At 52.0% G+C, this 25,572-nt stretch overlaps 1 protein-coding gene across 3 annotated transcripts in view; it reads left to right on the plus strand.

The window, feature by feature from the left end:
- Positions 1-25,572, plus strand: part of ASAP3 (ArfGAP with SH3 domain, ankyrin repeat and PH domain 3) — a 44,520-nt gene that overhangs the window by 8,431 nt on the left and 10,517 nt on the right. The window contains exons 1-10 of one of the 3 annotated variants that reach the window (XM_070510712.1): positions 2,761-2,900; positions 14,283-14,355; positions 14,446-14,591; positions 16,866-16,940; positions 18,063-18,112; positions 23,954-24,065; positions 24,296-24,381; positions 24,819-24,894; positions 25,075-25,161; positions 25,339-25,448. In XM_070510712.1, coding sequence (XP_070366813.1) covers positions 2,841-2,900; positions 14,283-14,355; positions 14,446-14,591; positions 16,866-16,940; positions 18,063-18,112; positions 23,954-24,065; positions 24,296-24,381; positions 24,819-24,894; positions 25,075-25,161; positions 25,339-25,448 — 875 coding nt within the window. In that variant the 5' untranslated portion in view covers positions 2,761-2,840. Of the gene's footprint in view, positions 1-2,760; positions 2,901-2,958; positions 2,980-14,282; positions 14,356-14,445; positions 14,592-16,865; positions 16,941-18,062; positions 18,113-23,953; positions 24,066-24,295; positions 24,382-24,818; positions 24,895-25,074; positions 25,162-25,338; positions 25,449-25,572 lie in introns of those variants that run through there. The other 2 variants (XM_070510714.1, XM_070510711.1) reach the window with 2 other exon arrangements.

The raw sequence follows: 25,572 nt of genomic DNA on the forward strand, positions 1-25,572 counted from the left end.
ACACAGGACATGGCTGAGGTCTGTGGAGAGAGTCTATAAGTGAAGTCAGACAGACCTGGGTTTGAATTTCTATTGGCTGTGTGACCTCGGGCAAATGACTTACCCTTTCTGAATCTCAGCTTCTCCATCTGTAAATCAGGGGTGATGATAACTATCTTCTGGGGTTGTACAAGGGGATTACGTATAAAGCATATAGCATGTACCTGGCACATAACATACTTAATGATTTTTAAAAATTCCCTTTCACTAAAAACACAACTACACCTGCACATGGGACAGTTAAAGCGATCAGGAAACACACAGAGAAAAGGGGGAGATATTGGCAACAGGGATGAAGTAATAACTATGAGTGAGCCCTGAAATTGTCTGTGCAGTCCCGGCACGAGAGCAGAACGGGAATCTGTGTACCTGGCAGGTGTCCGGGGATGAATAGCTCAGCCTAGATCTGGATGAGGCAGGTTCTGCCCTCAGCTCTGCCCTTTGCTCTCTTCCAGCCATTTATTTCTTCATCAAACACTTGTTGAGAAGCCTATGCAGTTCTCAGTCCTGGCTGCATGTTACAATCCCCTGGGTTGCTTTTAGGTAGATTTTTCTTTAATTGAGATAAAATTCATATAACATAAAATTCACCATTTAACCATTTTAACATGTACAATTCAAGTGGTCTTTATTCACAGTGTTGTGCAATTGTCACCATTTCTAATTCCAGAACATTCCTCTCACCCCAGAAAGAAACCCTGTGCTCATTACTCCCCTGGCAACTTTCTGTCTCTATGGATCTGCCTATTCCAGACATTTCATATCGGTGGAATCCTACAATATGTGGCCTTTTGTGTCTGGCTTCTCTCAGTGAGCAGAATGTTTTCAAGGTTCGCCCGTGTCGTCTGGGTTGCTTTAAAAGCAAAATAAATAGGAATAGCAAACACACCAGGCAGTGCTGTAAGCATTCTCCATATATTAACTCATGTAATCCCCACAAGGAAGTGAAGGCACAGGGAGATGAAATAGCTTCGTAAGCAGGGCTGCCAAATAGCACACAGGATGCCTGTGCAATATTTGGGGCACACTGATACTAAAACACTGTGCATTGATTACCTGAAATTCAAATATTACTGCTGTCCTGTATTTATTTTTGCCAAATCTGGCAACTCTGCTAGCAGAGCGAGGGTTTGGACTCGGACGGTTCCAAGCACTTGGGGGGTGCCTAACCTGTCACACCCCAGGCGGTGCCTGACTCTCCCCTGCCCTCTCCAGGGACTCTGATTGAACAGGTCTGAAGTCGCTCTGGCACCCTTATTTTTTTTTTAGCGCTCCAGGTGATCACCCTGGGCAGCCTGGGGATGTGTTTCTCAGGGCCTAGGAATACCGAGAAGATGTTTGCTGGTGGGATAACTACCACGCAGCCCTCCTTGTATGCCAGGCACTGGGCTAGGTGCTTAAATGCCTGATCGCATTCAGTGCTATGAGATAGATGCCATGAGATAGTATCCCATTTGACAGATAGGGAAATGGAGGCTCAGAGAAACTAAATCACTTGCCCCAGGTCACACAGCTAAGAGTATTGGAACCAGAATTTGGACCTCAGAACAATGTGACGTAAAAGCCAGAGTTCTTAACCCCTCCTGCCTTTTCTGTGTTCCCATAGGGCCCTGCTGATATCCATTCATTCATTTACTCATTCATTCATCCCACAAACGTTTATTGCTACATAGGGACCAGGCCCTGAGCTGGGTGCTGTGGATACAAAGGCAAAGGAACCAATCCCTGCCCTTCTAGAGTTTTCAGCCTTGTAGAGAAGTCAGATGCATGGTCAGTAAGGGCCATGAGTGCCCTGAGAAAGCCTGGAATGGGCGCAGGGCGGCATGAAGGCAGGAGGGATGAGTTCTGTTGTGCAGGGAGGGGTGACCTGTAGGCTGAGTCTGGAAAGATGAAGTGTTCACAGGCAGAATGGGGGAAGGGCTCTCCAGGCAGTGTGAGCAGTGTGCGCAGAGGTCTGGCGGCTGGAAACAGGCATAGTAAGGAAATTGCAAAGCATCGGTTAGGGCTGGGGTTTAAAGGATTAGTGATGGATATCAAGCCCAAGTTGGGGGCAGGGAGGGGTTTGTCCAGGCCAACAAGGAACCCAGAGGATGGGAGGCGTGGGACCCTCTGCTGTCTGTCCCGGAGGGCAGGCCGGGCTCTCCCCAGGGTTGGGCGGAATTCAGGGCTTGGGGCCAGGAGTCGGACGGGAATCTTCGGCAGTCAGGCCGGCAGAGTTCTTGCTCTCTTAGCTCATCCTGCCGAGCAGTCTCCCGAGAAAAATCCCAGCCAGGAAACTTGGGGTTTGCAGAGGCCTCAGCGTACGTCAAGGGTGCGGCTCCCTTCCTGCAACCCCTTTTCTTCCCCGCTTCCCAGCACCCTGCAAGGGGCAGCTGGTGAGGCCAAGCTGGCAAGGCTGGACAGGCTCCCGGGCTGGGGAGATGTCTGCGGGGGCCCAACCAAGGGGGCGCATGGCCAGTCACAGGCTCCAGCAGCGCAGGAAGGAAAACAGCAAGAGGCTGAGGGATCCTGAAATAATAAATGTCAGAGCTGGCAGGAGCCTTCCATGTCACCGCCCAACCCCTTCGTTCCAGATGAGGATTCAGCCCAGGCAGAGAAGGGGGCTGGGCAGAACAGGGGCTGGCCCCGGGCCCTGGCCCCCAGGCCTTGCAGTGCAGCCACTGCAGGGGCTGCGAGTGAGCAGGCAGGGCTGGGGGCCCCTTCCACATGGGCGATGCAGAGCGGGCCTGGGAAGAACCCTGCCATCCGCAGACACCTCCTTCTGACTGCCCCAGCCTGGAACAGGCGTGGGGCTGATCCAGATGAAAACCACTGGAGACTTTTGCTCCTGCTGGCGGCCGAGGTTGGAGCAGCCTTGCAGGGTACCGTTCATCTCGACTCTGAGTCCCAGAGCATCGACCTGGGAGGGGATTTGGAGGTCCTGTCCATCAGCTCTAAATGGTATGGATGAGGAAACTGAGGCACAGAGGGAGGAAGGAATTTGCTCAGAGGGACACAGAGGGGCTAATGGCAGAGGCAGGCCTAAAATTCAGCACCCTTCCTTCCCCCAAAACATTTCTGCGTGGCCTCTCTAGAGGCTGACATCCACCATTAGGAAAGAAACGACCTGATTTCATCTTCACAGCAGTCCTTCCAGAGCCACCTGGGGCTCAGCGAGGCGGGACTCACCTTGTGGCCTGCTGTCATGTGCTAGAGAGCGAAGTCTCTGGAGGCAGAGGGCTCCGCGCTTCCTGGAGTGACCTTGAGCCAGTTGCCTCAGTTTCCTCGTCTGTAAAATGGGGAAGATAATAACTACCTCACAGGGTTGTTGGGAGGAGTAAATGATTTAAATAACACGTCTGCCCCAAAGCAGGCACTCAGGAAGTGGTGTCTGGATTCGTCCTGGACACTCCTCCCGGGAGCTGGGAATCCGAGTCCTTCCTGTTGTGTGATCAGCTTTGGGCCGGGCTGTGCTCCCCAGTCACCCTGTCGTGCCTGGGGGACGAGGCTACACCCCCTTTCTCCCGCTTGGGCGTGGGCCTGCAGCCGAGCCCCAGAGTTGGTCTTTCTACCAGGAGAATTTATCAGGCCACTCGGCTCTTGTGCAGAACCCTGCAGGATCTCCCCATCACTTGTGGGATAAAACCTAGAGGTTTTGGTTAAAGGCATGGACTCTGGAGCCTGACACCCTGGGTTTGAGTCTTGGTTCCACCACTTACTAGTTGTGTGAGCCTAGGCATACGGCATAAGTTCCCTGGGCCTCAGTTTCCTCATCTGTAGAACCTCCTGGGGTTGTTGGAAGGAATACATGAACTAATACATAGTGTGTCAGGTGCTTAGAATAAAGCCTGGTACGTGGTACTGATAGAGAAGCACCGGCCGGCTCTCGTTATCGTGAGCATGGTCTCCCAGCGGCCCCTTCCCGGCCCTTCTTGGCTCGAGGCTCACTGCTCGCCACTTCCCCACTGGCCCTGGCACCTGCCTGCTCCGGGAGACTCCTGGCTGTTCCCCAAATGTGCCGAGCGCTCCTACCAGGGGCTTTGCAGGGGCACCTCTCCTCGCTTAGAATCTTCTTCCCCTGTCCTACTTTGCTCCACCAATGTCTTCATTTTTTGACTTTCTGATGAAGCATCACTTCATCCCAGGGTGGGGTGGGTGCTCCTCCTCTGTGCCCCCACACGGGCTTCTCTTCTGCTCCAGGCTCACCAAGGCCGCCTGAGCCCTTAGACAATGTCCTTGTCTACCTTCTGGCTCCCCGACTGGGCTGTGAGCACCTTGAGGGTAGATCCTGGCATCCCTCTCTCCCCAGCACCTGCACCGGGCCTGGGTACAGCCAGGCACTCAGTGTGTGCGGATGAGCTCCTACTGCGTGCCAGTGACCCTGTTAGAGACCTTCCCCAGCCCCTCCCTCTGCGCATCAGGGTGGAGAGGGGCAGGTTTGCAGATCTGAGATTCCGAGCAGGCGCTATTAAGGGAGTGGAGCGAGCTGGGATTGCCCTAAGGTGTGATGCCAGAGAATACTTCTCGGTCCCACCCTTTCCTCTTCCTTGCTGGACACCCAGGAGGGGCCCTGGGGGGCTCCCTGCCTTCCTCTGGATCTGGCGGTTGGGCAGGTGGGTGAGAAAAGGCGAACTTCGAACATGACGTGAACAGGACAGCTCTCCTTTGCACAGCTACAAACCTCCATCTTTCTGTGATTCGATTCTCAGTGGGAGGTGGCTGAGCAGCAGTGACTGTCATTCCCATTTTGCAGGTCCAAATTCCGCTAGAGACGCTGGGGACTTGCTCAGGGTCTCAGAGCTGGTAAGGACTGAGTCCAGAATAGAACCCAGGTCTCCTCATTCTGCGTCTTGTTCTTTCCACCATGTGCCCTCTTCGTAATTAGGCCTGGAGCTTGGTGGCCGCCTTTAGCCAGCAGATCAACCTTAACCCCTTCCCGCCTGGGCCTTGCCCTCCATTGCTCCTGAGCCCCTGGCCCTCAGGCCCACTTTTCCCAGACCCCACTCTCTCCCATCCATCCCTCTTGTTGAAAGCCGTGCACTGTCCGTTGAAAGGGGCCAGCTCAGTGTCCTAAGGTGTCAAGGACTAGTTCCAGGTACCTTGGGGCAGTGGCTCCAACTTTGCTGAATATGAGAACTTCTTGTTTTCTTTTATTAACTTTGTATTATAGAAATTTTCAAACATACACAAAAGTAGCCTTACTCAGCTTCAGCAGCTATTCATATTTTGCCAATCTTATTTTCTCATCTATTAGCCCTCCCTTTTGTCTCATTATGGAGAATTTATAATAGTCGCCGGAACAGAATGATGAACCCCCATTTACTCATAACCCAGTCCTGTCCTGTCCACACCCCCACCAACTTTCTTGAGTCTCATCTTATTTTGAAGCAAATTCTAAACATCAAGACATTTCATCTTTAAATATTTCTATATGGATCTCTAAATAGTAAGGACCCCTTTCTTGTTTGCATAACTATGATACCATTATTGTACCCCAAAACATCAACAATAATCCCTGAATCATCAGTTATCTAGTTTTCAGATTTCTAGTTGTCTGATAATTGTCTAACCTCTTTTATAGTTTATTTTTTTAAAAAGCAGGATTCAAGAAAAGTCCGCACATTACCATTTGTTGATGTGCATTTTGAGTCTCGTAAGATTCCCCTGCCATCGTTTGTGGTTTTGTTTTTTTGCGGTCCCCTTGTTAGCGAAACCACGAGGCTTGTTCTGTAGTTTCACACCGTCTGACAGCCCATTGCCGCATCCCCAGGTGTGGTTTAACAAGATTCTCCATCTTCTGCACTTTCCTTAAATTGGTAGTTGGATCTAGAAATGAGAAGTCCCAGGTTTTCGGGGGGTTTTAGCATTTTATATATCATTTCATGAAGTGTTTTAAGGATAACTTAATTTGCTCATTAAAGTATTGTATTTTAATTTTCGTGTTTAAATGTAGTGCAGATAATCTAATCTTCATGTGGACATCAGAGTCCAAGAGCAAAGGAGCCAGGACCCCGCCAGCTCACCGGAGGACCCCTTTTCAGTGTCAGAGTTTCACTGACCTTCCCTCAACAGCTGTACTTTTCATATTGATTGATTGATTGATTGATTGAGAAATATGAAAAAGGACAAAATACTATCAAGAATTCAAGAATGCTTTTAAAGATTTCAGTGTCTTATTGATCATGAGAGCTGCATACATGTTTGGGATGTGGTCAGGCTAATTTGTGAGACGTTTCTTATTGGTCTTTAGTGTGTACTGTAAGTGTGGCTTCATAGGGGCCTGGTAGTAACTCCATGGGCCCCCAGGATCTGGGGCCCATGGACTGGAATGAACAAGGGAGTCAGAGTCTAAAGTCTGAGTCCCAGGTCTATCTCCACCACTTGCTGGCTGTGTGAGCTCAGGCAACTTTCTTTACCTCTCTGAGCCTCATTGATTCATCAGTCAGATGGGAGCAAAAGCAATGACTGCCTCATTAGGATGCTGTGGGTCTTAAAGGGTGGATGCCAACTGCTTTACAAACTGTAAAGCCCTGTACACGTTTGGGTTTGTATTCTTTCCCTAGTTTGTTTGCGTTTCCAATGAGACCCAGGGCAAGAAACTCAGCTGAGCCTTCTTTGCAACCTGTAAAATGAGGAGGGAGTGTTAGATTATCTTCAATATTCTGTGATTTAGCCTCTCAGGGGTCAACATCACGGTCCAAAGCAAAGATAGAAAATGGTTTTCATCTCTGTGCCAAGTCTAGTTTAGTTGGTAGAGGCTACCTGAAGAGCTGTCTTAGCAGAATGATGAACCAACCCAGGGTTAGTGGGGAAAATACTGTGATTGATTAACGATGGCTGCAGTGGTCATGGGATGCCACAAAAGCAGTGCCTATGCCGCATATTCATCCAAAGGAGTGAATGTCTAATGGTATAATTTAATCTGCAGCTCCCAAGGCCTTAGCTTTAGCTGCTCTGCCCTCTTGGCTGAGTTGCCATGGTTACCACAGCTGGCTCTGAGGACTCACAGGAATGAAGAATGGGTCCTATTGATGAATCTTGACCCAGGAGAGGGGCATGCAGAAGGCCCTTCCAAGCAGGGCAGCTGGGCATGGCCCTAGTGCTGCCATCTGTGGTCTTCTGCCTGCAGAGAACACGAACCAGGGAGCCAGCACGCTGTGTGTGTGTGTGTGTTTGGGGTCGGGTAGAGGACATAAAAGGCAGTGCCGCCAGCTGGAACTAGCCAGGCAAGGCTGCCTGAAGGACTTCAGTTGGTTTTCCAAGTTCAGACATGTCCCTGATGCCCTCATGTTTCACCTGCCTTTGCCCTGTGCCTGCCCAGGCTCTTGCATGGAGCCGCTGACTCTTAGCTTTGAGATAAATCTAAATGGCCATCACTACTGATCCAAAATCCAGTGCCTGAATCATGCTCTACCCCCTGATGTCCTTGAATACTTCTAGTGATGGGGAGCTCACTCCCTATAGGGGTCACTTATTCTTCCTCTGTTTGAGGAAGAGGAAGAACTCCTTCCTCGGTTTGAGCTGACATCTGTTTCTGTCTGCCTAACTTCCACCTCTCAGTCCTGGGACTCCTCTTCAGGCCAACAACTCATACAAATCTACTTTCTCTTCAGTAGGCTTGGAGTATTTGGAATTGGGGCTCTACCACTGCTGTCAACCTTGTTTCTTTGGGCAGCTCTTCCTCTGTGGCTTCCCCATCTGAGGGGATGGTGAGGGGAGAAGGTGGAGGCAGAGGTGGCCGCGTTGGGATTCAGTTCAGAGGCAGATCAGGATCAAAGAAGCCGTGTCCCTTAGCCTTTGTGGGACAGCTCGGTGGAAGGAAAGCACATTGGCCCCGGATCTGGCCAGACCTGGGTTTAAATTACGACTCTGCCGTTGTTCAGCATTATGTGACCTGTACATACCTGGACGTGTTGCTTTGTCCCTGGCACACATCTATAGAAGGCAAATGGTGATGCTTACCTCATACAGTGGCGGGGGGGTGACGAGTAACGTGCCCAGCACAGAGCGGCCACCCAGGACATGGAATGTCTGCACTCTGAGACTGCCGGGGGCTGAAGTTTCACTGTGGTTCCTCCACACCTATGGTTCTCACAGCTTGCCAAGCAGGATCACAGTGGGGTGGGGGTGCAGGTGGGGGAGGGCTATCTTTAATTAGCTCAAGGGAAGTCAAAAAATTCCTAAACCAAATTCAGTTCAATTTTGAAATAGATGACATTATTAGCTACCAAATAATAGTGTTCTAAGCACTTTACCTATGAGAATTCATTTCATCTCCCCAACAACCCTATGTGGTGGAAACTATTATCATCTTCATTTCATGAATGGGGAAATTGAGACACAGAGAGGTCACATAGCAAGTACCTAATGGAGCTGGAATTCAAAGCTAGGTCGTTTGGAGCCAGCCCCATACTTTTAGCAAAGATGACTTACTGCGTCTCTGAAGGTAAAATTAGACCAGCCATTCCGGGACCTTAGCTGCGTCAGAATCAGCTGGAGGGCTTGTTAAAACACAGACTGCTGGCCCCACCCAGAGTTTCTGATCCAGCTGAAGAATTTGTGTTTCTAACAAGCTTCTGGGTGATGCTGATGCTGCTGGCTCAGGCGCCCCGCTTTGAGAATCCCTGACCACTCGGGATTAAATGGACCACCTGAAGCCAGAGGCGGACTTGTTTTTTCTCACCTGCCCTGTCTCGGGCTCAGGGCACGAGGGCTGATCTCATCCACAGGCAGAAAACAAAGCACAGGGAGAATCACATTCAGATTTTCCAAATGCCTCAAGCCTTGGCACAGGCCGCGGTGGCTGCGCTCCCAGGTCAGCCTCACAGTAACTCTGAGTTAAGTGGAGAATTTTTTCCCCCCATGTTCTACTATTTTTCTCTCATTTTAAAGAAGAGGCAGTTTGGAGAACTGGCTGGGCTGGGGTCCCCCGGGGAGATCGTTTGGGGGAGACGGGGGTTAGAATCTCAGCTTGTGACTCATTGTGCTATGCTAGCATCATTGCAGGAACTCTGGGAACCTCTCTGCCTTTCCCCAGATGCCTCCCCTCCCCAGGCTATGATCGGAACTTCCTCCTTAAACTACATTTCGTTAGCTTAACTCTTTGCCCCATTATATCACAGATGTTATCAGTCTTTTATACCCCAGTGTGAATGATTTTCAGATATTTTCTTGAGAAAAGGGTGCTCAGAATTCTCCCCTCTTTGTGCCCCCTTCGGGTTGCGTGTTTATATGTCTGTGAGCCTCTTGAAGGAAGGGGCCGTGCCCAGCTAACCTAGGCACCTCGAGATGCTTGTTGAAATGAAGGAATGAAAGGAGGAGTAAACGGTATTCCTCTCCTTGCCCATTCTTCCCCGAGGAAGCTTCCCTCCTCTAGCAACCCTGCCACTCAGACCACGTGCTCCCCCACCGCCGCCCCCGCCCACAGTGCAGTCTCTCAGTCTCTTTTCTGCCTGCCCAGTGCCCACAGTCAAGCATCACAGCTTAAAGCTGTCCCTCTTCCTCCTAAGCAGACACGGCTCTGCCTCCCCTGGGCTCCCAGGCCTTGTCTCTCTTCTATTAAAGCCCTAATCACATTGCGTTACAAGTATCTGCTTGGCTCTTTCTTCCCTTCCATGGTGATGTCCCTGAGAGCTGAGATTGTCTTTTATTATCTCAGGGAGTGAACACATAGCAGGCACTCAATAACGAGCTGAATGAGTGAATAGCTGTGTGAGCCTTGGTTGCTAAGAGCAGTATGGGCCAGGATGGTATCTTGCTGGGAAACCATTTCCTGATATATGTCTGACAAGGGCATCAGGGACAGTTTTTGGATGATTAGAGTGACCTGCCTGCCTGTACCAGTTAGAGCTAGTTCAGCTACAAGTGTCAGAATACCCAGCATAACAGTGGCTCAAATAAGATATGTATTTCTCTTTCATATAAAAGAAGTCTGCAGATAAGTAGTCCAGGGCTGATAGGGTGGCTCCCCAATCATCAGAGACAAGGCTACTACCTTGTTATACCACCATCCACAACACATGGCTTCTACCTCATGGTCCAAGATGGCTGCCTCAGCTCCAGACATCACTAATGCCTTCTAGCCAGGAGAAAGGTGTGGCAGAGGACACCCTTCTCTTTGTTTTTTTCCTTTCCTTTTCTTTACTAAAAAAATAGGGGCTGGCCCGGTGGTGCAGCGGTTAAGTTCACACGTTCTGCTTCTCAGATCCCGGGTGCGGACACGGCACCACTTGGCAAGCCATGCTGTGGTAGGCGTCCCATGTATAAAGTACAGGAAGATGGGCACAGATGTTAGCTCAGGGCCAGTCTTCCTCAGCAAAAAGAGGAGGATTGGCAGTAGTTAGCTCAGGGCTAATCTTCCTCAAAAGAAAAAAAAACATTTAAAAAAAATAGACTTCATTTTTTAGAGCAGTTTTAGTTTCACAGCACAATTGAGTGGAAAGTACAGAGTTCCCATATATCCCCTTGCTCCACATACACGCAACCTCCCTCACTATCACCATCCCATGCCAGAATGGAACATTTGTTATAATCAGTGAGCCTACACTGACACATCATTATCACCCAAAGTCCCTGGGTTACATTAGGGTTCACTCTGGTGTCGTACATTCTATGAACTTTTTTGGGTTTTTTTTAAGATTGGCACCTGAGCTAACATCTGTGGCCAATCTTCTTCTTTTTTTCCCCTTCTTCTTCTCCCCAAATGCCCCCGGTACACAGTTGTACATTCTAGCTGTGGGTCCCTCTAGTTGTGGCATGTGGCCTCCCTCCTCAGCGTGGCCTGACGAGCGGTGCCGTGTCCACGCCCGGGATCCGAACCGGCGAAACCCGGGGCCGCCAAAGCAGAGCGCGCGAACTTAACCACTCGGCCACGGGGCCGGCCCCTATTCTATGAGTTTTGACAAATGTATAGTGACAAGTGTCCACTATCATAGGATCATAGAGAGTAGTTTTGCTGCCCTAAAAGTTCTCTGTGCTCCACCTGTTCTTCCCTCCCTCCCCTCACCCCCGGCAACCACTGGTCTTTTGTCTCCACAGCTTTGTCTTTTCCAGAATCTTGTATAGCTAGAGTCACACACTACCCAGCCTTTTCAGACTGGCTTCTTTCACTTAGTAATATGCATTTAAGTTTCCTCCATGTCTTTTGTGGCTTGATAGCTCATTTCTTTTTTTTTTTTAAGATTTTATTTTTCCTTTTTCTCCCCAAAGCCCCCCCGGTACATAGTTGTGTATTCTTAGTTGTGAGTCCTTCTAGTTGTGGCATGTGGGACGCCACCTCAACATGACCTGAGGAGCGGTGCCGTGTCTGCACCCAGGATCCGAACCGGCGAAACCCTGGGCTGCTGAAGCGGAGCACGCAAACTTAACCACTCGGCCACGGGGCCATCCCCAGCTCATTTCTTTTTAGTGCTAAATAATATTCCATTGTCTTCCGAGCTTTGGCGGTTAAGAATAAAGCTGCTATAAGCATCTGTGTGCACATTTTCAGTGGAAATAAGTTTTCAGCTCATTTGGGTAAATATCAAGGAGCGCGGCTGCTGGGTTGTATCGTAAGAGTACGTTTAGTTTTGTAAGAAACTGCCAAACTGTCTTCCAAAGTGGCTGTGCCATTTTGTGTTCCCACGAGGAACGTGTGACAGTTTGTGTTGCTCCACATCCTCGCCAGCATTTGGTGTCATCAGTGTTCTGGATTTTGGCCATTCTAATAGCCGTGCAGTCCCTCTCTTCCTGTTAAGGATGCTTTCTGGAAGCTAACAAGTGAAATATCCATTACACCCCATTGGTCAGAACTTGGGTGTACGACCACACTTAGCTACAACGTAGGCTGGGAATGTGATCTTTAATCTGAGTGGCCAGGTGGCCATCTGAAAAGTCAGGGTTCTTACTGCTGAGGAAGAAGAGAGAATGGACGTGGGGGCCAACAGCAGTCTCTGCCACAGTGCCGGGGAGAGATGGCCGTTCAAGCCAGCTCAAGCACTACAGGGACTTTGTTGGCCGGTTCAGGGGTATTTCGTGGAGGCCCCAGGACTGGAAGGTGGAAGGGCCTCGGGGCAGGATGTGGGTTTCATGTGCTTCTCTCCACACCTGCTTGTTCTCTTCTCTTTGCACATAGTGGGAAAGGCGCCCCAGCTCAAGCACTTGCAGTCAATTAGCTGGCTTCCTAGAGCCTGTTTCCAGATTCCTTGGAGAGAGTGTCCACCCTGGTCCAGTCAATGCTGGCTAGAACAAACAAGGCGCCCAGGACCCCCCTCTAGAGGGGAGGAGAGCAGTTTCCAGAGACTGGGTGTCATGGGATGGGAGACTCCCCAAGGTGTCTAGAGCACAGACATAGACCTCTCAGGTCCGTGTCCCAGGCCTTTGCAAACCTTTCATTTAGATAAACAATTATTGAGCACCTTATGTATGCTAGGCACACAGATGGCCTTCTAGGGAGTTTTCTAAATCTCTGTGGAATTTGTTCATATCTTTAACCTGCGCTATCTTTTGGCGTGAAGTCATGGCTCCTTCAATTAATCCCCTCTTAGCTTTCCCTTTTCAAGTTTCAAGGTATGGGGATGAGGCCTTTGCGAACATGTGTTTCTTCACCCGGGCCTTTGGGAACTAGGGAGATGTCCATGTTCTCTCCTCTTGCCTTTGTCTCGCTGGTAGAAGTGTCTCAGTTCTTCAGCTGATTCAGATATGGCCCCCACTCCCTGATCTCCCTGACTCCTTGACTTTCTTTCTTCAGCCCTGAGATGGGCCTCCACTGGTCCCAAACGTGCAAGTATCTCAAGTTCATACTCAGGGAGGAGAACGTTAGGTTTCTAGTCCCCGTAGGAAAAGTACCCAGAATCTGATGGACCTTTCTAGTGTCAGCAATAGCAGCTAGTGATGACCATAGGTACTGTTCATTGAAGATGCGCTCTGTGCTCCACACCAGGCTAAGCCCATCATCTCATACATATAACCCTCCTAACAACCCTGAGGGGTAGGCATTATTTCCCCCATTTTACAGATAGCTAATCAGGAAGCTCAGAGAGAACAGGCAACTTGCCCAAGGTCACACAGCACCTGGGCAGTGGAGCTAGGCTTCAAAACCAGACCCTCCTCCCTCCAGAGGCTTCCTACCTGCCAAAGTCTTCCGCGAACACCCCACATCGCCTCCGAGCTCTGCCCTGTGGCATATCCTGTGAGTATGGTGTAGAATCTTCGGAGGTGCCATTCCAAACGTGTTCGCTAACTCTTGTCATATTGAAGCAACTCTTTGGAGCTCCAACTCTGATCCCACTTTAGTCACTGGACAAAATAGGTGGGGCTGGGGTCAGAGGAGGGCCGTGGTGTCTGGATGGAGAAGTGTGCTGACTGGGGCACCCTGGGAGCCCAGCTCTGCTGCGACCCTGCCATTTGACTCTGGGCAAGATTCTCCCCTGTGTTGGCCTCGGTTTCCTCATCTGTGGTTCTGTGGGCCCTTTGCAGCCCTGACATTCTGTGACTTCCAACTTAACTCTGCACTTCATAAGGGTTTCATGAGGTTGGCAGCTTTATACCCACTGAAAGAGGAGCATGTCTGGGAGGTTTCCATGCAGGCTGAGCCTACCTGGGGCAGGTGAGTTCGGCCTCTCGCCATCACATCTCCTGGCCTTCCCCAGTCTGCACCCCCAGACTTTGAGGTTGCATGTTGTCATCCCACCGAGTCTTCCCAGTGGAGTTGAGTGCCCCCTCTACCCTCTCTCATCTCCCCACCACCCATAGTATCTGGTATCTTCCTCATCCTCACGTGCCTGCTCCTCGAGCCTGGGATTTGGTGAACAGAGTTCCCCCATATAGAGACGTCTACATTCTCTCTTCTGGTCTTTGCTAAGCATTTTGTACATAATCGTCAAATCATTCATTCTCTCAGCAACTCTGTGAGTCCTTAGTATCATCCCCACGGTGCAGACAAGGCACCCAAGGCTCAGAGAAGTTAACAGTTTGTCTGGATTGACACACTAGTTCGTGTCAGAGCCGAGATTCAAACCTGCTCTGGCATATCCCCCCGTGCCACATGCCTTGGCATCGCTGCGTTTACTTGGCCTGCACTGGCGTTCGGGAGACAAGTCTGTGGACTTCCTGGGGGAGTGTGACTGGTCTGTGGTGTCCACGCATCTGGTGGTCTGTTTCTGGGTGGTGGGGTTTCAGGGGGCCCCGTGGGAGGAAACTGTGTGTGTGTGTTTGGAGGGTGGGATGTGGAGTCAGGCACCCCTCCCAGCGGAGCGTCTCTGAACCTCTGCCCCGTGTACTTCCAGGTCCTGGAAGGAGACCAGGCCCTCCTGCAGAGAGTGAAGAAGGCCGTGCGGGCGATCCACAGCTCCGGGCTTGGTGAGCGAGCCTGCCTGATGCCCAGCCTGGCCGGCCAGCCCCTGCCCAGCCCCCGCCTGGAGCTGACGCTGCCCTTCCCTACCTCCCCAGGCCACGTGGAGAATGAGGAGCAGTACCGAGAGGCTGTGGAGTCCTTAGGCAACAGCCACCTGTCCCAAAACAGTCATGAGCTGTCCACCGGCTTCCTGAACTTGGCTGTGTTCACCCGCGAGGTGGCCGCGCTCTTCAAGAACCTGGTGAGGCCCCTGATCCTTCTCACCCAGCCCTTAGCCCAGGCTCAGGGTAAATCGAGTGGGCTTGAGAACCTGACCGGGAAAGGGCTGGTTTCCACCCTTCTCCTGGGCTGCCCTTGACCTCTGACCCATGACCTGAGGTCCCTTTCCAGTTCTGAGCCACCATTTGCATCCTTCTTCCTCTCTGACTTCCCACCCACGTCTCCTCTCCCGTCCCTCTCTGCCCTCCTCTTTCTCTCCTGTGGCGAGTCCCCAGGAGCAGAGGGGTCTCACAGTGGGGAAGAGTCCCACGCGACAGAGGGCTCCCTGGAGGAGGTCTGGGAGAAGGGAGGGCAGACTTTGGGGTTCCTGTCTTTGCGCCTCTCCTTAACCCCCTTTGTCCTCTGCTTTCCCAGCTGCATCTGCTTTGTCTTCAAAGCCTAGAACCTGCCTCTCCTCCCCAAACCCCCAGCTCCTGCACGTGGCCCCGTGGCCTCAGGTTCCTTCCTGAGATTACCTCCTCCCCTGTCCTCTGAGTCCCCACCTCGAGACCACCCGAGGTACCAGCTCTTCCGTGCGCAGGCGCGGCTCTCAGCGCTGCACTGCTGTGAACTCATTCAAGCCGGGAGCACAGCTCTGTGGGGTGGTTCACCACTGCCCTTGCTTTGCAGACTAGGAAACCAGGACACGAGGTTAAGCAGCTTGCCCCAGGTCTCACGACTGGATTTGAACCCAGATTGTCTGGCTCCAGCTTCTGAGCACAAGCCTGGCTGTACTGCCGCCCAGCAAAGCCCCTCTCTCTCCAGGCTCCGTAGCTTTTGGACCGGCTCTTGTGGCCTGAGTCCCACGCAGTGCCCTCCCTGGCTGGCAGGGACCCTCATCTCTGAGAGGCAGTTTGCTTAGTGGTTAAGCACCCAGACCTCGGGCTTAGAGTCAGGCCTCGAATTCCCGCTCTGCTGCTCACTAGGTGTGTGACCCTGGGCAAGTCACTCAATCTGCCTGAGCCGCGTCTGTAAAATTGGGATGCTGATGGTACCCACCTCACAGAGTCGTAGTGAGGGTTACGTGAGTTAAGCGCCTGCTCCAGAGTAAGTGCCCCGTAAATGTTTGCTAAGACTGCCATCCGTCCTTACTACGTCTGCACAGCACTGCCTCACACGCTGTCCTGCACGGGGGGCCGTGAATGGCGCTTGAGTTCAACTGAGTTAGTGACCACTTTGGTCTTTACCTCTCCTCCTCCTGTTTCGGTGAAACTAGTGTTTGCTGTGGTGGCCAGTGTACCAGGGGCTGGGGACACAGGAAGAGTCAGGCGCTGCCTCAGGGAGCCACAGTCTAGTGAGGGAGATGGGAACTGAGATGTAGGACAACACCAAGCAGTGCCTGCAGCATAGCACGGACTCAAGGACCCAGGAGTCGGGCCAGAGGCCTCGTGCTGCCATCATTCAGAAAAAGGGAGGTCAGCACAGGCCACAGGCAGGAGTGGTCAGGAAGGGAGACCTGAGCTGTACCTTGAAAGGTGGGCTGAAATATCAGACAGGCCGTTTGGGGTTGCCAAATGACAAACTCAACTTGAACTAGGTTAATTTTTAACAAGGGAAGTCACTGGCCCCTGCAATGGGAAGTCCAGGTACGCAACCGGCTTTAGGCCCCAACTTGTTCTCTTAGATAGTTTCTCTCTGCCTCTACTCAGAGGGCAGGATGGCCCAGTAGGCCCAGCTTCGCATCTTACCAGAAGAAAGACAGTCTTTCTCCCGTGACTTTGGCAGAGAAGCCCCAGGAAGGATCCTGATTGGCTGGCTTGGGTGGTGTGCCTGTTCCTGATCCAGTCGCTATAGCTCCAGGATGGAGTACTCTGGTCAGCTCCGGCTCCTGTGTTGACCCCACAGCCACAGGGAAAGGGTTCCCCACATTATAAGTGGAGACGAGGAACTAGCCAGACAAAAACGACAGATGGGCACCACAGGTGGGCTCCAGAGAGTCAGAGAGGAGAGGACAGGGTGCTCCTGGCAAAGGAACAGAGATGGGACTGACCGCGGATGTTCCTGGGCAGTGAGGCGGTGAGGCCGGATTAGCTGGGGAGGGGGTAACAGCTCTATGGCAGGCTGACTCTGCCGCCCCCTTCTACCTTCCAGCCTCTGCATCTCTCCGCCCGCCTCCCTTACCCCGCTGCTGTCCTCCCCCTGCCTCATTATCCCATTGCTGTCCTTTGCTTTGTGACGCGTCACAGTACCCTGAGCCCCTTGGGGCTGGACAGATAGTCACCCAAGGTGGGGTATGGGGGGTCTCTGCTTTTTCCAGGTTCAGAACTTGAACAACATTGTCTCTTTCCCCCTGGACAGTCTGTTGAAGGGGCAGCTGAGGGATGGGCGACAGGTGAGTCTCCATGCGGGAAGCAGGGGTGCCCAGAGGTGGTAGGATGGAGCGAGAAGGGGGCGGGCAGGAGACCAGAGGGGAGGCAGGGCTGGGCTGAGAATGGCTGGTACAGTGGGAGTGCTGACCCCATACTTCTGACCCTTGGAAGCACAGGACCACCTGGCTCTGGGGTCAGCCTTAGGGTAGCTGAACTACTCTCGGCCAGGGCCCGTATGTACTTCTGACAACACCCCTGTGAGGCGGGTTCTGTAGGTACTCTCGTGCCCATCTTGCAGCTGAGGAAACAGGCTCAGAGGGTAACCTGCTCTCAGTTTACACAGCCGGTCAGCAGAGAAGCCAGTGTGGGCTCCGGGACTCCCACACCTGGCTGCTCCCTCTGCACCTGGCAGCCTGGCTCGAGGCAGACAGAGCTCAAAGAAGACGACAGAGTAATCTCCCTGGGAAGTCCACCCCAGAATGCCCAGGGGAGGAGCTGTCCTCCCCACAGAGGCTTCCCTCCTTGCCCCAGGCGGGGAACCACCCAAACCAGACCAGCAGCTCTCCCACCCAGCTGACTGGGGCACCTTGAAAGTAGGGGCTGTTCTGAAGGGTGTGTGCAGCCCAGCTGAATGAGGCCCAGGCAAATGAGGCCAGGGACCAGCTGGGTCTCACTGGCTTGCTGTGCAGCCTTCGGCAGACTTCTTAGTCTCTCTGTGCACCCTTCCTATTGAGAGGACGGTCTGGTGCCAGGCAGGAGAACGGTGGGGTAAAGTTAGGGAGGACCTTCATCCTCCCATCCTCATCCTCATGGTGATCTCCATCTTCTGAGGGAGGGAATTCAGGGCAGATCCCAAAAATCTCCCCACACCCCAGTCCCGGGCCCACCAGTCTGACTGATTCTTGGCAACTGTGGGAGAGGGTCAGGTGGGAGGAGGGGCTCAGCCCTGAGAAGTGGGGTCAGTTGGGTCTATTGTTGGGGTCAGGTTTGCAGGCAGGGCTGTTGGGGCAGGGGTTGGCTGGAGTATGGCTCTGAGCAGCAGAGGGGAGCATGCAAGCACAGGGTACAGGGTAACTGTGCAAAGTGCGCTGTTGATTTCAGGCTCCAAGCGCCCCTTTGGGCAAATTGTTCTTTTTAAACCACAGGATTCCAAAAAGCAGCTGGAGAAGGCATGGAAGGACTACGAAGCCAAAATGTAAGTGGCTGCGGCCAGGTGGTTTGTCCAGGAGAACGATGCTTGTGTTGCAGCAAGAGGCTGGATGTCGGGAAGAATCTAAATGCTGCCAGGACGCGTTGACCCTAAGTGCATGGCACATCTCGATCTCTAGAGGCACCTACGGGGGGTGGTTTCTGCCCAGGCCTGATGGGAATCTGGGGGCTGGACCACGAGACCATCAAAGGGGAGCACTCGTGAAGGGACCTCAAGATGCTGCTCTCAGAGACCCATCTGCTTGGTGGTGCCAGACATGGGTAGAGAGACAGACAGGAGCTACAATTTACTGGACACCTCCATGTGCTGGTCACTTAATCCTCACAATCACCCAGCCCTGTGAGGGAAGTATTAGTATCCCAATTATCAGAGCAGGAATTGGAGGCTCAGAGAGGTTAACTCATTTGCCCCAGGCCACACAGCTAGGCAGAGGCAGAGCTGGGGTTCGCGTTCCTTGATCCTCTTTCTGCAGTACCATGTGATATCTCTAAACATTGAGAGGTACATAGATGAGGAAAGGGAGTGGATGTCCTACGCAGGCCTCTTGTGTGCACAGGATACTCCAGATCTCCCACCAGCTACTGGGACTTCACAGGGACAGAAGGAGCCTCGGGCACCCAGTGACCAACTGCACCTGAGCAGAGCCTCCTTGCCTCTGTCCTCTAGACTCTGTTCAGGTCCCAGCCCCAGCCCTCTGCCCGGGCCCAGCCCGGCCAACCGTATCTCGGAGCACTGCTTGCTATTCTTCGTAAAACTTTATTTTCTCTTACGTTTTGCAAAAGCACTATGTGTTCATTATGAATAACTTAGAAAATATGGAGACGTAAAAGAAGAAACAATTCTATTATCCTTAGCGGGGGGGGGTCTTGTGGGGAAGAGCTAGTGCTTCTGTGTCGTCGGAACTTTTTCACGTGGCGTGGGTAGCACTGTAAAAAGTGGGGGGAGGGGAAACCACCAAAAACTAGGAGGAAAATCTTTCATTTCCAAGCCTAAAGTATTAACACCTTTCTAGTTATTTTTCTATACAGAAAGAAATATTTTTACAAAACTCAAGTAATAATCATACTGGGTTTTTTTTACCTACAAATACATCGTGACCATCTCTACATCATTACATATTCTTCTACAATGTCACTTAAATGGGTGCACCGTGTGCCAGCATATGCAGAAGCCGTAATGTATTGAGTCCACCCCTCTCTCTGGGGAAGCATCCTTGGAACTGAATCTTTGCTCCCATCCATAACTGTTTCTGTAGGATCCATCCCAAGAAGTAGATCCTGGAGCTTTATTGTTCCTCAAGCTCCGAGAGCCACGGGGACCCCCCTCCCCGAGTCTAGAGGAAAGCCATGACCTCTCCCCCCACCAGCATCTCCATCCATTCTCCAGCTGGGGATCTAGATCCTGCCGTGGAGGCAGTGGGAGCTGTGATGGGCGTGGCCTCTGCTCTCAGAGGCCTGTGGCAGGGTGTGGACCGGCAGGCTAGCTCTCTCTTCTGATTTGATGTGGGGTCCCATGGCCTTCCTCCCCCTGAGTTACCCAGACTAAGCCCTTAGCCTTTCAGATCATCATCTACCATGTGGAAAGACTCAGCCCCACCCTGCTGACCTTCCCCAAGCAGCTCTGCTTTTCCCAGATCTACGTATTGATCTTGCCTATCAGGTTTCATTTAAAGACAAGACTCTGTGTAATTGATGGGGAAAGGGGCTTGGCTGAGGTTATTCAGGAGTTATCGACAGGGCCTGGAGCTAGAACCCAGGGCTTCTGGGTCCAGTGCTTTTCCTGCCATGCTACATGGTCTCCTTGCTCCAGCCATGCACGTTACATAGGTTGAGCTACATGTCCTGGCACAGGTGTCTGTACATTCTTTTTGTGAGGGCTCCAGGTATAGCTAGCTATTGGTGAGCCATGAGTGGCTGTGTGATTCTGCCTCATTCTTACCAAACTGGTCTGGGCAGCAGCTGGAAGGGCCCAGGGCCCTGATAGCATCTGTGGGATACCACCAGGAGTCGCACCCACTAGTCATTCATATAGGAGGAGGGCTCCCCTCTCTACCTGGGGCTGCTGAGAATGGCATCCCAGAACCTGTGCAGGGGCCTGGTTTATCTAGGCTGTTCCATGTGCAGGTCTGTTTCCTCTAATGGAAAATGGGGCCAGTGATACCTCGTAGCGTTGATGTGGGGATGAAACAGTACAGCATATAAAGCGCCTGGCAGGGCAGTTCAGCAGGTATTTATTGGCCATCTTTCTGAGCCAAAACTGGGACCAGAATAACTCAGCAAGGGGCTGAGAGGCAGGACCTGAGACCTCTGCTCCTAGCAATTCCCCGGACCAGCTTGGGATCTTAGGCCGTCATGTCCTTTCTCTGGGTCTCAACTTCCTCTTCTGTAAAATAGTCCTTGACTGTGATCCATCAGAAAAGACAATGTGAGCATCCCCAGCTGGGGGAACCAGGCAGGGGAGGAGGGATGGAACAAATCTGAGCGGTGGGGTTAGTTACCAGTGCCCTCCGTCCCCAGGGCGCTAGCCTCAGACAGATCTGGGTTCAGATCCTGCCTCCAGCACTAACTAGCTGTGTGCCTTGGACAAATGGCTCCTTCTTGTAAAGTCGGGAATGATCCTGCCTCACGGGTTATCCCTTTAGCGTGTGACACGTCTAGGAGAGCACCCAGCACAAAATTAGTGCTTCAAAACAATAATTAGTAATAATAGCAGCTAGTACTTGTACTTACTTGAGACCTTCCTTTCTCCAGGCACTCTGATAAGTTCTTTACATCTGTTATCAGATTTATTCCCCTAGGCAGGGGAAAGCACTGTTAAGATCCCAAATTTATAGGTAAGTAGTGAGGAAAAGACCACCACAACCCCTGCCTTAGTGGGTCCCACTGGTTTGTAAGCAAGAAGAGAGGTGGGTCAAGAAATAATGAAAATGCAAAGTAATTGTGCCCTAATGGAAGTGTCAGCACGGAGCTGGCAGAAAAGGCAGGTAGTTGGCAGGAAAGGCAGGAAGGGTGGTCAGAACAGGCATCGCAGGATGCCATGGTGTCAGGTTGGCAGGTGCGAGATTGGCTTTGCTTCCTTTCCTCTCCCGTCTCCCCCCTCCCTCGCCTCCTCACTCCCCCGGAGTCCCTGTTCCGTCTCCTGAATAGCATCAGACTGCTGCTGTAGCCCTTTCTCCGCTCATCTCGGTCTTCTTAGTAACCAGCATTTCAGCGCTTTTCACCCCCTATTTCATTTCGCTCCTTCTGCTGCAACTCCATTCAAAGGAAATCAGATATTCCTAACATATGAAATGTTTACAAAACGTCGGTGATCCTTGGAGACAGGGAGGGAATGGGACTTGCTGTTTTCTGGGCTGGGGTGTGTGGTGGAATAAAAAGCACTCCCCAGCTATTAGTTTGAGGGGTGTCACATCAGGTGACTGTGTCAGACTTTGTGGGGTAAATCTCTGTAAATTACCATAGCCGAGGCTGAGCGACAGAAATAGGGTAATTCACAAAGCCATGGATAGCTTCCAAGCTTATCTTCATCCTGAGCTAAATAGCTTCTGTCCTTTAATCTCCACTAGACCCTGTATAAAAAATATTAAATAAATAAAGAAGTACTGTATGCTAAAAAAAAATTATCTAAAGGGATCACCAACCGTTCTTACTATAATCATCAGTATCATTAGTATCATCATAATCCTGCCATTTATTGAGGGCTTACCATATGCCATGGACTATATTAAATGTTTCCCATGCATTATGTCATCTGAGAACTAGGCAGTATCAAGGCTCATTTTGAAATGGGGAAACTGAAGCTTAGATTTAGAAAGGTTAAGTGAGGGAGCTGCCATTCAAATCCAGAATCCACATTTCTAGCCACTGTACTACATTGTGGCTTCCTTTCTGTCCATTTATTCTGAAGCAGACATCTTTCCATGTCAATATAGAGAGATCTTCCTCATCCTTTTTAACAGCTGTATAGTATTCCTATATATGGACATAGCATAATTTATTAAACTGCTTCCTATGGATAGACATGTAGCTTATTTTTCATTTTTCACTATTGAAAGATATGGTAACAATGTGTACGGAAGATTCCCCACCCGCTCCCAGCTGCTCTGCCCACTCAGTCTCCTGCCCTCCTTTGCAAGCTGCCAGGCTCGTTGTTGCTAACACCCAGCCTAGCCACTGCCTCTCTCCCTGCTGCTCATCTTCAGATCCCAGAAAAAGCATCAGTGCTGACTCCCAGGCCCGGTTCACAGGGTCAGTCCCCACCCTAACTCCACCACCCTGCCACAGACTCCCTCCTGGGGTATCATAAAGCTTTAGGGAATTGAAAAATAGCTTCTGAGAAAAGAAAAACAAAAGCCTGCAGCGCCCTGCTCTAGAGCAGTAGTTCTCACGCAGGGGCCATTTTGCACTCCACCCTCCCCCCAGGAGACATTTCTGGTTGTCATGACCAGGGAGATGCTACTGGCATCTAGCGGGTAGAGGTCAGGGATGCTGCCAAACATCCTCTATCCACAGAGCGGCCCCCCCACATTAAAGAATCATCTGGTCAATTATCTGTAGTTCCAAGGTCGAGAAACTGCTCCACAGGTCTCCAGGGACAGATGCTGTGGGTAAACTCTGTCCCAGACGTCTGACCTCAGTGGGACCCGAGACTTTAGAGGCAGAAGGGGCCTGAGAACTCAGTCTAGGCCACTGCGTCCTCAGTTTACAGGTGGGAAGGCTGAGGCCTCGAGGGGCTGTAATAATAGCTGTAGTGTCTTCTCCGTGCTAAGTCTTTTGCATACTTTCTCTCATCTGGGAACAGATAAAGAGCCCCCTTTTCCAGATGGGGAGACCCAAAGAGGGGAAGTAACGCAGCCCATGATGTATCCCACGTCTGTCTTCTCTGCTGAGGGCCGGCTCCCATTTGGGAGCAAAGCTATTGAGCAAGACGTCTCCTTTACACAGGATTCATGGTCACATGCGCCCAGCCTTGATGTGGAAATACTCTCCTGGCTGGGAGTGGGTGATCTGATGGGCGTGGGATTTCCAGGAAACCATTCACACAGTTCCACCCATCCCTAAAGAGGGAAAACAGCCAACCCTTGAGATCCGCAGGGGGAAGGCCCAGGTTTCTCTTAGCTACAAGGATAGGAAGCAGTTTCCATCTTCATTTAAATGAAAAGAACAAAGGTTTTGTAAGCTTTAAATGGGGAGTTCCATGGCTCAGAAGAGTGAAGGCACTTTGTGGTCTTCTAACCCACAGGGTCCTAAATCCCTTCCAGCAAAATCAGAATTGTCACCCCAAATCCCAGCTGACCCTTATGTGAACGCATCCCCTCCCCCCATAAAAACCTTCACTCCTTCCCATCACTGTTGGGATGAAGACCAAGAACCTCAACATGGTCTGAATTAGGCCCTGCATGGTCTGGCCCCTCTTTACCTCACCTGGAACCCCTCCCTCTCCATTTCTCCTAGAGCCCTGATCCCTCCTGCCTCTGGCCGCTGTCACATGGTCTGATCCTCCCACCCAGCCCTAGCTTCCTCCAAGGCAACTTCTCAGACTTCAGATCCCACTCAAACATCACTTCCTGAGCAGCCGGATGAGGTCCCCCATGTAATCTCCCATCACTCTCTTCACAGCTGTGATTTGATCCACGTCTTTCTCCCCGACCAGCCTGTGGATTCCCTGAATCTTCCTTGTTCACCGTTGTACGCCAACCCACCACACGGCTGGCACCCAGGAGCGCGCCTCACTCTCGTGTGACCGTGCAGAGAGGAGCACGTAGGGATGGTAGGACGTGAAGGGGCTGGTGGGCGTTGTTCAGCCCTCTCTCTTCTTGGGGCCTAGGGCCAGGCTGGAGAAGGAGAGGGACCGGGCCAGGGTGACAGGAGGGAGCCCTGGGGAGGTGGCCCAGGACACGCAGAGAGAGCGGCGTGTTTTCCAGCTGCACATGTGTGAGGTAAGGAGTGCTCCAGGGGGAGGGTGGCTGGGATGTGTCTGCCTGCCTGCCTCTCCTGAACCCCCGGGGCCCAGGCACAGATTCAGCTCAGGTCCTGGCCGGATGGCCCTTGAGATGTCACCAAGGTTCAGTCATGGCCAAGAGGCGGAGCCCAGGATGGGGACTGCAGCCCCTCGTCCCTGGATTCAGCTTCTGCTCACGTCGCACATCTTGCCCTGCCCTCCCCCCAGTATCTGCTCAAAGCTGGGGAGAGCCAGATGAAGCAAGGTCCCGACTTCCTGCAGAGCCTCATCAAGTTCTTCCACGCCCAGCACAAGTAGGTCTCTCCCCGTGTCCCCACCCCAACCCCACCGTCCCTCGCCCCTTAACCCTCAGGCTACACAGAACAAGGCCCAGGGCCAGGGCCTGGCAGACCTTCAAGGACTGTGTGTGTCTGTCCCCTGTTAGTGATGCGTTGTACAGCTCCTCTTTATCAGGCACTAAGTACCTTACACACTTCATCTTAGCCCAACACCCCTGTGAACAGGTACTGTTATTATCCCCATTTTACAGATGAGAAAACTGAGGCTTAGATTTACTAGATCACACGGCTAGTAAGTGGAGTTTGGACCCAGACACTCTGACTCCGAGTGCCTGCTCTTGACCGTCAGATTCTACTGCCCCCAGGTGCCCTGTGAACCTTAGAGCACCTTCTCCCACACTTCTCTCATTTGCATCTCTTTCTGGTCCCTTGTTTGGCCTCACACCTCTTAGCTTTTTCCAAGATGGCTGGAAGGCTGCTCAGAGCCTGTCCCCCTTCATCGAGAAGCTGGCGGCCTCAGTGCATGCAGTAAGTCGGGCCTCAACCTTGGGCATGGGGTCAAGTCCCTTGTCCTTCTGGGAGAATCTGGGGTGTCGAAGAGCTGGCTCCCTCCCAAAGAGCGAGGCTTCTGCTCTGCAACTCTGGGTCCGGGCTGTGCACCTGGCACGTCTGCTGGCTGATGATGGGGTGCTGCCCTCTGTCCCATAGCTGCGTCAAGCCCAGGAGGAGGAGCTCCAGAAGTTGACCCAGCTCCGGGACTCCCTCCGGGGGACGCTGCAGCTGGAGAGCAGAGAGGTCAGCCCCTGAGTCATCCCAAAGCAAGTGCCCTCCCCTGAGGCCCACCACGGAGGGAGGGAGAAAAGGAAGACCCCACAGCGTCCCCTTGAGAAGGCTCCCGGGGTGACACTCCTGCAGAATGGGGTTCTTCCCACCCAGACGCCCTGAGGTCTCCTTTGCATGTCTGAGGAACAGGAGAACCTGAGCCGGAAGAATTCAGGAGGTGGCTACAGCATCCACCAGCACCAAGGCAACAAGCAGTTTGGGACGGAGAAGGTGGGCTTTCTGTACAAGAAAAGTGATGGGTAAGTGACTCAGAGAGCTGAAGTAACTTGCCCAAAGTCGCACAGCCAGTAAATGACAGGGTTGGGGGAACTGCCCAAAGGGGCTGTTCTTATCATTTGTGTAGACCCCGAGGGCTCCAGGACC

The sequence above is a fragment of the Equus asinus genome, chromosome 5, assembly GCF_041296235.1.
Source record: "Equus asinus isolate D_3611 breed Donkey chromosome 5, EquAss-T2T_v2, whole genome shotgun sequence".
NCBI classification, from domain to species: Eukaryota; Metazoa; Chordata; class Mammalia; order Perissodactyla; family Equidae; genus Equus; species Equus asinus.